The 12,002-nt window shown below is 43.1% G+C and overlaps 1 protein-coding gene across 4 annotated transcripts in view; it reads left to right on the plus strand.

Annotated features, from left to right (window-relative positions):
- The window catches only part of LOC115143861 (mediator of RNA polymerase II transcription subunit 24), a 30,690-nt gene that overhangs the window by 272 nt on the left and 18,416 nt on the right, over positions 1 to 12,002 (plus strand). For 2 of the 4 annotated variants that reach the window (XM_029684279.2, XM_065002358.1), the window contains exons 2-10: positions 605 to 735; positions 839 to 921; positions 6,292 to 6,330; positions 6,445 to 6,518; positions 6,780 to 7,003; positions 8,475 to 8,586; positions 8,691 to 8,841; positions 9,004 to 9,117; positions 9,253 to 9,306. In XM_029684279.2, coding sequence (XP_029540139.1) covers positions 606 to 735; positions 839 to 921; positions 6,292 to 6,330; positions 6,445 to 6,518; positions 6,780 to 7,003; positions 8,475 to 8,586; positions 8,691 to 8,841; positions 9,004 to 9,117; positions 9,253 to 9,306 — 981 coding nt within the window. In that variant the 5' untranslated portion in view covers position 605. The remainder of the gene's footprint in view (positions 1 to 604; positions 736 to 838; positions 922 to 6,291; positions 6,331 to 6,444; positions 6,519 to 6,779; positions 7,004 to 8,474; positions 8,587 to 8,690; positions 8,842 to 9,003; positions 9,118 to 9,252; positions 9,307 to 12,002) is intronic. The other 2 variants (XM_029684280.2, XM_029684281.2) reach the window with 1 other exon arrangement.

Genomic DNA, 12,002 nt, shown 5'->3' on the forward strand with positions numbered 1-12,002 from the left:
TGTCATGTTTTTGGTAGATAATAATATTTCTCAAATGCACATTGTAATACGTGAACAACTGTCTTGCGAACATAGTCTACACGGGGGAAAACAATAAACGAGCTAGAAAGTCTCATCCGGTACGTTAAAAGTGTGTATGTAGTAGGTATGCCTGGTTCATGGGCATAGCGACGCGTTACGTGCGCCCGAGCATTCTCCTTTGCAGATTTCTTCAATACTTTTGTTACTTCTCACCAAAGCAACGATGTTGGTTGATCGCGGACAAATTCTGTGTGGGCAGTGTTCATTCGTATTTTGGAGAAATTACACAACTCTTTAACACTTTGTTTACAACCAGACTGTTTCTGGTTCATGCATGCGTGTCGGATCTGCACTACAAGGGTAATTGCGGTCCGACGCATAGCGCATGAACCAGAGGTACATGCATAGCATCTAAGTCGTGAGCCAGCAGTGTCGACTAGGCACAACTTTGTTGCTAGTTTCACCAAGAAAAACGTACATCATGGAGCTTATACATCGTATGACATTGACTTGTGCAAAAAACGAACTCTTGAATTCCATGTAAGGCATGTGGTTGATAGATAATGTGTGTGGCACTTGTCAGTATGAAGGTGGTCAATTTGAAACAAGCCATCCTCCAGGCTTGGAAGGAGCGCTGGAGCGACTATCAATGGGCCATCAACATCAAAAAGAACTTCCCAAAGGGAGCCACATGGGACTACCTCAACTTGGCAGGTCAGTTGATTTATGTTGATCAACAATATCAATGTTTGGGAAATGGAAAGTCAACAATGAAATGTGTATGATTTCATTATTGTTATATTTCCCTATGTTCCAGAGGCTCTCATGGAGCAGGCAATGATTGGCCCTTCTCCCAACCCGCTCATCTTGTCCTACCTCAAGTATGCCATCAGTTCCCAGGTAAGGTTTACATTTTGAAACCCATTTTTTACCATATACATAACCTCAAAGTATACACATATTCCAGGCCATATGTGAAAATTCAAACTTTTTGATAAAATCATGAATCTTGGTTCACCTGTACAGTTTGAGGCCCTGAACATTTTCAGATATGGATCACAAAAACCATCACAAAAACGACTCATGGCAGCCATTTTCCATTCCACCATAACCAAATAATGTATTTTGCGTCATATCTCCTGAACCAAACATGAAAACCTAGAACGTGTAATGTCTAACCCTATGTTTTGATGGTCAAGGATTACAATGGTACCATGTACAACAACATTAACAGTTCAGATAATAATAATAATGGTTGAGTACTGGAATACCTTGAAAATCAGACGTTTTCTCAAGTTGGTACTTAAAAAGTACTTGACTTGAAATGAGAGGATAACTGAAAATGAGGAAATATGTTAATATGAAAAATATTAGAAAAATGCCTTGGTGTAGCGAATTAATTTCCATGCAGACTACCGAGTTTTATTTTGTCATGTGCTTCACGTTCTGGTTGCCAGGCTCGCTCGCTCATTCCACCCACACTGCCACTCAGACAGGCAGTTCTAGCCGCCAAACGTCACATTGATAGCTAAAATGCCAGGCAAGTATAGATTAATTCTTGCCTGGTGGGATATTGATGTTTATGAATGGGTTTTGCCAGACCCAACCAGGGATGTAGTGGAGGGTAAATGCCGTTTACGCACCTTTGTTGTCTTGTTCATAAGCGTTTACGCACTTATTGCATTTCCATTTTTGCTCAAGGCTTCTTGATCTGAGTTCTAATCGCGCCTAACTCTGAACGAGTGACGGATTCATGTATGCTTGTTATATTCGCCGGCTCCCCCGGTTTTGCCTTGTTACCAGCGCATTCATTCACCACTTTGTCAAACGGGAAACTCTGCCGTGTCAACAGAGATCCCCCAAACAAAAACCCTCTGACTCACGGAGAATGAGTAAATAGTCGGTGATATTTCAATCAGATGTCTAGCCAGCTAGATAGATCAAGGGCTCTGTAGAAAAAAAACTCAGAAAGGCTCGAACCTAGAAAGAAACCTAGAGGTGAACCAGACTGAGGTGTTGCCTGTCCTCATCTGGCTGTGGAGGTTATAAGAGTACATGGCCATTTTAAGGCCAGATTGTTCTTCAAGATGTTCATAGATGATAATCGCAGTGGTTGTAGAGGGCAACCGGTCAGTACCTCAGAAGTAAATGGCTTTTCATAGCCGAGCAGAGAGTCGGAGAGACTCCAGGTAGCACATCCGGTGAACAGGTCAGGGTTCCCTTGCCGCAGGCAGAACAGTTGAAACTGGAGCAGCAGCACGACCAGGTGGACTGGGGACAGCAAGGAGTCATCAGGCCAGGTAGTCCTGAGCCATGATCCTAGGGCTCATGTCCTCCGGGAGGGAGAGAGACAAAATTAGAGGGAGCATACTTAAATTCACACAGGACACCAGATAAGGAGAATTACAACAGATATAACAGACTGACCCTAGCCCCCTGGCACATAGACTATTGCAGCATAGATACTGGAGACATGCAGTGGGTCAAGGGACACTGTGGCCCCGTCCGACGATACCCCCGGACAGGGTCAACCAGGCAGGATACAACCACACCCACTTTGCCAATGCACAGCCCCCACACCACTAGAGGGATATCAACGGGCCACGAACCGACTACCCTGAGACAAGGCTGAGTATAGCCCACAAAGATCTCCTCCACCACACAAGCCCGAGGGGGCGCAATACCGGACAGGAAGATCACGTCTGTGACGCAACTCACTCAAGTGATGCACCCCTCCTAGGGACGACATGGAAGAGCACTAGTAAGCCAGTGACTCAGCCCCTGTAATAGGATCAGAGTCAGAGAATCCCAGTGGAGAGAGGAGCCGGCCAGGCAGAAACATCAAGGGCAGTTCGTCACTCCAGTGTCTTGCCATTCACCTTCGCAAACCTGGGCCACACTACACTCAATCATAGGACCTACTGAAGAGATGAGTCTTCAGTAAGGACTCTTAAGGTCGAGACCGAGTCTGCGTCTTTCACATGGATAGGCAGATCATTCCATAGAAATTGAGCTCTATAGGAGAAAGCCCTGCCTCCAGCTGTTTGCTCAGAAATTCTAGGGACAATAAGGAGGCCTGCGCCTTGTGACTGAAGCATTTTGTATACATGATTTGTCTTCAGGAACGCAGTTAGTTGCTGCGCAACAGCTTTTTCAAAAAATATTGAGAGGAATGGGAGATTCGATATAGGCCAATTAGTTAAAAAAAAAAAAAAATCCGGGTCAAGGTTGGGCTTTTTCAAGAGAGGCTTTAATACTGGATAGGGAGCCATTTGTATTGTTGAACAGGAGGGCCAAGCACCGGAAGTAGCTCTTTCGTTCAACTGAGCTTTGGAGAAATACGCAGATTCAAAGTGGAGTCTAATTATTTTTTTAATGATCATGATCTTGTCATCGAAGTTTGAATTTATCACTGCTGAAGTGAAAGCTAACATCTGTTGAATGCTGCTTTTTAGTTTGCTTTGCGACAGGATTAAAAATGCATTTTGGATTGTTCTTATTCTTCTCAATTAGATTGTAAAAATAGGATGATCGAGCAGCAGTGAGGGCTCTTCGATACTGCACGGTACTGTCTTTCCAAGCTAGTTGCAACGGAAATGATAGAGCGCCATTGCCAATTTCTTTGGAAGCTTTCTTCAAGGCTCGGGTATTTTCTGTTTACCTCGGTGAGGAACGCTGGTGAGGAACGCTGTATACGGCCCAGGAGTCCAGTAAAGAGTAGCTATAAAAAGTGATTGACTGGGCTACATATATTTCATGACTAGAAGCTCAAAAGACAGTATTTTTTTCTGTAAATTGCAATTTGCTCTCATAAGTGTTAGCAACACCTCTGCCTTTGCAGGGTGCACAGGGCTATGGTCACTAGTGTAACCAGGAGGTGAGGCCTCATTTAACACAGTAAATTCATCAGGCTTAAGCCATGTTTCAGTCAGGCCGATCACTTCAAGATTATGATGTTTTGGTACCCTTTCCCAGATCTGTGCCTCGACACAATCCTTTCTCCGAGCTCTGCGGACAATTTCTTCGACCTCATGGCTTGCTTTTTCCAATCAAGTTGTAGAAACATCTCAAGGATGATCATTGGAAACAGGATGCATCTGAGCTCAATTTCAAGTCCCATAGCAAATGGCCTGAATACTTATGTTAAGGTATCAGTTTTTATTTTTAATACATTAGTAAATGTTTCTAAACCACTGTCATTATGGGGTATAGTGTGTAGATTGATGAGGGAGGGGAAAAACGATTTCATCAATTTTAGAATAAGGCTGTAATGTAACAATGTGAAAAAAGTTGATCTGAATACTTTCCGAATGCCCTGTACAGTAGTGTGTTCTGTGGGTGTCACTGAGTAGGCTGACACACCATTTCATGGGGCCACAATCTAAAGGTTAGGCCAGGGTTTTGCAAACCCGGTCCTGGGGCCCCAACCCCTGGGTGCGCATTTTTTGACCTAGCACTACACAGCTGAATCAAATAATCAATGGTTGATGATGAGTTGGTTATTTGAATCAGCTGTGTGTAGTACTAGGGCAAAAAACAAAACGTACACCTAGGGTGGGCCCCAGGACCGAGTACACCTAGGGTGGGCCCCAGGACCGAGTACACCTAGGGTGGGCCCCAGGACCGAGTACACCTAGGGTGGGCCCCAGGACCGAGTTTGGGAAACCCTGGGTTAGACTGTACAGTGCAATATGATTGCCCAATGAACACAATAGACTGACTTTGACTGTGGAAAATCACCTTCAATGTCCTGCAATAAGAGCTAAGACGCTAATACTTGTTTATACTCTTGAGAATTGTTTTCTGTTGGTGTCACTGAGTACGCTGATACCCCATTTCATGAGTGCACAATCTGTAGCTAAGGCTTTATAGTGCATAGAAGTATGCCCCCAATGCAATTATGCAGTCTAATACTTCCACAGTTGGATTTCAACAGTTTTTTGTCAAACTAATGAATCATTGTATTTCATTTGAAATGATGTAACAACATTCCAATCTAGTCCAAATTGGCATGATTTCCCTGTGTGTATTTGCTTTGCTTTTTCAATGAGGGAGTTTATTTTTTTTTTAAGGCAAACTGCAAATTCTACTTTTGTGACTAATTGTTATTGTGGCTAGATTTCAGCAGGAGGAAGGACACAACTTTAGCAAACGTATAGATAGATATGTATTATGTAGAACAAACATGCCTCTGATTCTAAGGAATCATGTCAGTTCTGTTAATGGCGTTTCTATCTGCACTGTACCAAAACGTTTTTGTACTAAATATGCCCACTGAGCTGTAGAAGTTCTCCGCTCTGCCCATCGCTCGTCTGTCTGGAAAGCTTCCTCAACTGAAAACGTGTGGTGGGCAGGGTCGGCCCAGGCTGAACCCACCCACAGCCCATATCGCCCGTTCCGTGGCGAGGGGTTTCTCTAGCGGTTAGAGCGTTTGGCCAGTAACTGAAAGGTCGCTAGTTCAAATCCCAGAGTTGACAAGGTGCAAAATCGGTTGATGTGCCCTTGAGCAATTAACCTTAATTGCCTCAGAGTCACTGTTGATAATTGCAGACCCTGGCCGTTACCCCATTCTCCAAGGGTGTCTCATGGAGAGTGAGATATGCAAAAAACACATTGTGAAATAGGACAAACACCTACCCAAATGAATATTATCAAATCTGTGTCCAGATATTTTCAAAGGCCTTCCTGTGTTCCATGAATTTACACAGTATACACTTTCACAACCAGCAGAAAGACGACAGCTGAAATAATATTATTTTGCATACGTTGTCAGAAAGTGATTTTATTGGAGTTCTTCCCGTTGTTTCCCATGGCACTTGACCATTTTATATGATAATCAGAACTGTTTCTGGTGTACATGGCACCGTTGTAATCATTGACCAGCAAAACATAGTTGCAAACCTCACCCTTTCTGTGTTATCATGTTTGGTTCAGGAGATATGACACAAAATAAATGTTTTTGTTATGACGGAGTGGAAAATGGTCAGGGGGAGGCATTTCTGCGATGGCTCCATATCTGAAAATGTTCAGGGCCCCAAACAGTACAAGTGTACTAAGTTTCATGCTTTTATGAAAAAGTGAACATATCACGTTTCATATCGCTTGGACTAATATAAGATCTGTCTTTGGTTGTTGTGATATTGAAGGGTTAATCTGCATATTCTTCCCATGGTAGGCAAGACAGTGTAGGAGATTTGCTGGTGAAAAGTGACAAAAGGTGTTTGATTTATGCACAATTATTATTAATGGAAGCCAATTGTATTTCCTCAGATGGTCTCTTATTCAAGTGTTCTCTTAGCCATCAGTAAGGTGAGTTGGGTTCCTCTTTCTGTCACTCTGGCCAATAACAACGGTCTTGACTGCTACCAGACATGCTTTCATCGGATGACAACTTGTCTGACATGCTCCTTTTTGTTTCCGCAGTTTGATGACTTCTCCAGAGAGCTCTGCGTCAAGTCCCTGTTGGAGATCATGGACATGTTCTGCCACCGTCTCAGGTGCTACACACTTGCTTTATCCCGTCCCACTCCCATCCTATTATATTCTTCCTTCCTTTCAATTTGACAATGCTGTTAGCCCTAGAAAATGTTTAAATATGGTTGAAGCACTAATAGTTACGAGTCTGCTGGTTGAATGATTATCTCCGAGCGTCAGAGAGCGTGTGCATTTCTGACATCCAAGTCATCTTTCACATTGAAAAATAATACCCCAGAATAATCCCAAACATCAATTCTAACCCCGCCCACCCTCCATCCCAGCTGCCACGGGAAGGCGGAGGAGTGCATCGGGCTGTGCCGGGCCCTTCTGGGTGTGGTAGTGTGGCTCCTGACGGGCTGCGCCTGCTACTGCGAGAGGCTCAGGGAGCTGGGGCCGTCGGCCAGCACAGAAGCCAACCTGAGGGCCTGCCTGGAGAGGCTAAGGGAGTTGGTGAACAGCCAGAAGAACAGGGCCCTAGTCCACATCGCTCGCCTGGAGGACCAAGGTCAGTCAGGGGATACAAAATCTTCTAAGAGGTTGTCCTATAACTAAACTCAGCAAAAAAAGTGTCCCTTTTTCAGGACCCTTTCAAAGATAATTCATAAAAATCCAAATAACTTCACAGATCTTCATTGTAAAGGGTTTAAACACTGTTTCCCATGCTTGTTCAATGAACCATGAACAATTTAATGAACATGCACCTGTGGAACGGTTGTTAAGACACTAACAGCTTACAGACGGTAGGTAATTAAGGTCACAGTTATGAAAAGTTAGGACACTAAAGAGGCCTTTCTATTGACTGAAAAATACCAAAAGAAAGATACCCAGGGTCCCTGCTCATCTGCATGAAGGTGCCTTAGGCATGCTGCAAGGAGGCATGAGGACTGCAGATGTGGCCAGGGCAATAAATTGCAATGTCTGTACTGTGAGATGCCTAAGACAGCGCTACAGGGAGACAGGACGGACAGTTGATCGTCCTCGCAGTGGCAGACCACGTGTAACAATACCTGCACATGATCGGTACAGCCGAACATCACACCTGCGGGATAGGTACAGGATGGCAACAACAACTGCCCGAGTTACACCAGGAACGCACAATCTCTCCATCAGTGCTCAGACTGTCCGCAGTAGGCTGAGAGGCTGGACTGAGGGCTTTTAGGCCTGTTGTAAGGCAGGTCCTCACCAGACATCACCGGCAACACCGTCCCCTATGGACACAAACCCACCGTTGTTGGACCAGACAGGACTGGCAAAAAGTGCTCTTCACTGACGAGTTGCGGTTTTGTCTCACCAGGATTGTTGGTCGGATTCGCATTTATTGTCAAAGGAATGCGCGTTACATTAAGGCCTGTACTCTGGAGCGGGATTGATTTGGAGGTGGACGGTCCGTCATGGTCTGGGGCGGTGTGTCACAGCATCATCGGACTGAGCTTGTCATTGCCTGCAATCTCAATGCTGTGCGTTACAGGGAAGACCTCCTCCCTCATGTGGTACCCTTCCTGCAGGCTCATCCTGACATGATCCTCCAGCATGACGATGCCACTAGCCATAATGCTCGTTCTGTGCGTGATTTCCTGCAAGACAGGAATGTCAGTGTTCTGGTGCAGTCTGAGGAGGAGATGCACTGCAGTACTTAATGCAGCTGGTGGCCACACCAGATACTGACTGTTACTTTTGATTTTGACCCCCCCTTTGTTCAGGGAAACATTATTCAATTTCTGTTAGTCACATGTCTGTGTAACTTGTTCAGTTTGTCTGTTGTTGAATCTTGTTACCTATATTTACACATGTTAAGTCTGAAAATAAATGCAGTTGACAGTGAGAGGACATTTCTTTTTTTGCTGAGTTTACATGTAGTTAGCTGCATATTATTTTGATTAAACTGAAATAACAATGTATTCATATTGGTGTAGCATTTGATTTGAATGAATTTCATTGGTATGTTTGACTCCACATCATATGATATGTTTCCAAAGCTTCCTGGACCAATGTGGAGCAAGCTTTGATCAAAGTGACAGAGGGGCTCAACAGTCTGACCAATCAGACACTGAGAGGCAAGCTGGAGGAGTGCATTTCATTGGTGAAGAGGTGAGAATGTAGCACTTATGGGGTACAAGCCAATGGCCTTTGTAAACAATAATTGAAGCCATGATGGATGTTTTTATAATCATCTGACCAATCTTCCCCCTCAGTATTCCTACGATTCTGTCTGAACAGTCAGACCCCCCGCACCACTCGTTGTTCCCGTCGGTCCACGCCTTCATCATGCTGGAAGGAACCATGAACCTGACAGGGGAGACTCAGCCACTGGTGGAGCAGCTCATGATGATCAAGAGGATGCAGGTGAGCCTTAATTGGTCTAGAGTTAACGTATGCAAAGCATATGCAACTTTCACTTTGAGTTTCGCTTTTAGTTGAGGGAAGTTGTAAATCCGTTTACTTCCTGAATTGACTGAATTGTAATGGAATATTGACCCCCCAAGCCCGGTGCATTCCCCTGTGCAGCGTATCCCTGCGCCGCTCTTTGTGTTGGAGATCTGGAAGGCGTGTTTCACTGGCCTCATCGAGTCACCAGAGGGCACCGAGGAGCTCAAGTGGACCGCCTTCACCTTCCTTAAGGTACTTCTCTTAATGAATGCCAGATAGTTACAGTGTATAAATGTTTCATGGTCCTTGGAGCAAGCATTTGAATGTTTTCTTTTCATTGGAGCCCATGAGATGTCACCATCTTACTGACCATCCTCTCATCTCTAGATCCCCCAGGTTCTCCTCAGGCTAAAGAAGTATCCCCAGGGTGAGAAGGTACAGGTATAGTACTGACTTATTCTCTTTACATCCAAAACAATCAATGGTTATAAGATCTGTTTCAAGTGTATTTACTTGTAATATACATTGGAAATATGAAAGGGTTAATCGAGGGGCTATGCATTCTGTGGAAAATAATAGACGACAACTAACCATGCACGGAGTTGCATTATTTCCCTGAGAACGCAGAGAGCCCCGAGTTGGTTATCCCTTTTATACCAAGGCTGTAATTGAACACATTTGCTGGTAGAAATGCTTTCCAAAGCTCACTGAAGTAGCTAGCAAGTTTATGGGATAGGTGCAGTAGTTGCCTTGGTAACCAAACAGACTTGCTAGCTTGGTTAACCAAGCTGTCCGTCCTAGCTTGCTATTATGAAAATCGAATTAAGCAATGCCAGTAATATTTTAAATTAGATTTTTTTTTGCTTTCATAAGCAGCTCAAACATAGATGTAAGAATGAACTTCATAGCAATTGAATTATGCTGTGTATTGCAGGGCAATAATGCACGCTCTAGAACGGGGGAGGTAGTGCAGGGAGTCTGCAGACAGATAAATAAATAAATGAAACCACAAACGTTATTGAATACAGGGCTGACCACTTTTTAAGATACCTTGGAGATCTCTCCTGAATGTGGGAGTATGGGCGTCCCGTCCTTGGAAAAATACAGTTTTAAAGCTAATTTCCTGCAATTTATATTTTCACATGGCCCATGACCAGGGTGGAATCAAATGTTTTAAAAATCACAGGTCAAGTGTATTTAGGATTCTTTTAAAGTTGAATATACACGTAAAACACACTGACTTGGTTTGACGTTACTTTGAAATGATTTGGGCATGAAATTTAGAGTATGCTCTCTGGGGAAGATATAATCATGTTGGTTTTTGGTTAGAAAATGCTAATAATAATAATGGTTGGTTGAAGTGGCTAGCTAACCATAGGATGGTTTGCACTCTCTCCTTGTCCATAAGAAAAGCATGGAAATATGTCCTTCATTTGGGTGAACTATCCCTTTTTAAAATAGGACCGTAGAAAAAAGAATCCTGCCGAGAGGTAGCTCTCCGAGGGGGTTGACCATCCCTGATCTATGTTTCCCAAATACTGGGGGTTTGAATATGTTCATCTGACAAATTATCCCACATTCAAGAAAAATCTAATGAATATCACTCTTCAGGTGGCTGAGGCTGATTTGCAAAACCTTGCCATCTTGCCTACATCAGCAAGCTCTTTTATTATTTCTGCCTAGCAGCTTGTGCACAGTACAAAAATGACAAACTAGGATAAGGGGCATTTCAATATAGCCTATTCTCATTTTATTACTGTCCATCTTCATCACTGTCCAGCACTCCCTCAAAAAAAGATTTCTATATTTTCAAAGACACACGTTGGCATTAGATTTAAAATAACCTAATTACACCAGCAAAATTGGTTAGAAGTGAAATAATACAACTATGGGGAATAACAGTAGTGTTCTTGCTGAGATGAGCACACTAATTAGTCTATAGTTTAGCCCATTGTAGGGGATGGGAATTGTTCTTATGACTTACATCAGCTATTGTGAAAGACCAAATAAATGTAAAGGATAAATAAAATCTCCTGAAGACCAGATGAGACCACCTGCTCCTACACACAACCCAAAATCTATTTCACTGTATTGTTGTCCCCACTAGAATCAGTTACACAATCTGTTAGAGCAAGATAATGTTCATCATACAGTTATACAAGTCAGGGAATTCCTGCTCAATGCTGCCTTTTCCTTGTTACAGACTAATGGACCTAGTGCTGAATTGCAAATGAGCACAGGGGGTGAATCATGTGTCCTTGCTGCTCTTAAGATAATTTAGTTCATGAACTGTGATCAGCGACGAACGAACGTGCCTGTCCAGTGTGCCGTGGCTACTCTAATTTTTTTTTTTTTTTTAAAGCTTGTGATTTCAAAACAATTTGGAGGTTCAGTTGAAAAGCTAATGCACTGAATATACACTGTATATCTGAAAATGAAAGCAGTAGGCCTACTTTTCCCAATGTGTTAGAAATAAGAGACATGGCGTGTGAAGAGAGGGTCCACTGCATGTCTCACGCCCGATGTGTGGAAGTTGGCATCACTGTTGAATATTATTAACAGCAGATTAAACAACCTTTGGCAAAAGGATCCGTGAGAGAAGTCTAAAGTGTCTAATACAATACAACGCTGTCATTATTCATCTACAATTTATGTTCTTAGTCCTGGTAAACATGGGCTTGGGAAGCTCAGTGATATTGGTATTCACAGTATTTCACTAATTATCCATTTGTGAATTCAATACTTGTATTCCCCCCCCCATTTGTTTTGTTTTTGTACATAAATGCACTGTAATTTAAGCTTTAACACTGCAAGGTTTTCTCTCTGCCTAATGGCAAAATGTGAAGAATTGCAGCATATTTAACTTAAACTGCAACATTTCTCTTCGTTGCCAAGACATGGGCCTTTAAAATGTTACTTCCCAGGGCCGACACTTGGTTTTTCCGGCAATGCACTGCCAAAGTCAGAGTAAAACTCATGTTTTTATCTCACTCAAGTTTCGTTCTGATTATGAAGGGGTTGCTGATGAATTTGCTAGAATGCCCTTTAAGCCAATCAGAAACGAGTCTTCAACAATACCATGGTATAATAACTCAATATAACTCAATATTAATCACCATATGAATGTAGGATAGTGA

Source organism: Oncorhynchus nerka, linkage group LG16 (genome assembly GCF_034236695.1).
Source record: "Oncorhynchus nerka isolate Pitt River linkage group LG16, Oner_Uvic_2.0, whole genome shotgun sequence".
NCBI classification, from domain to species: domain Eukaryota; kingdom Metazoa; phylum Chordata; class Actinopteri; order Salmoniformes; family Salmonidae; genus Oncorhynchus; species Oncorhynchus nerka.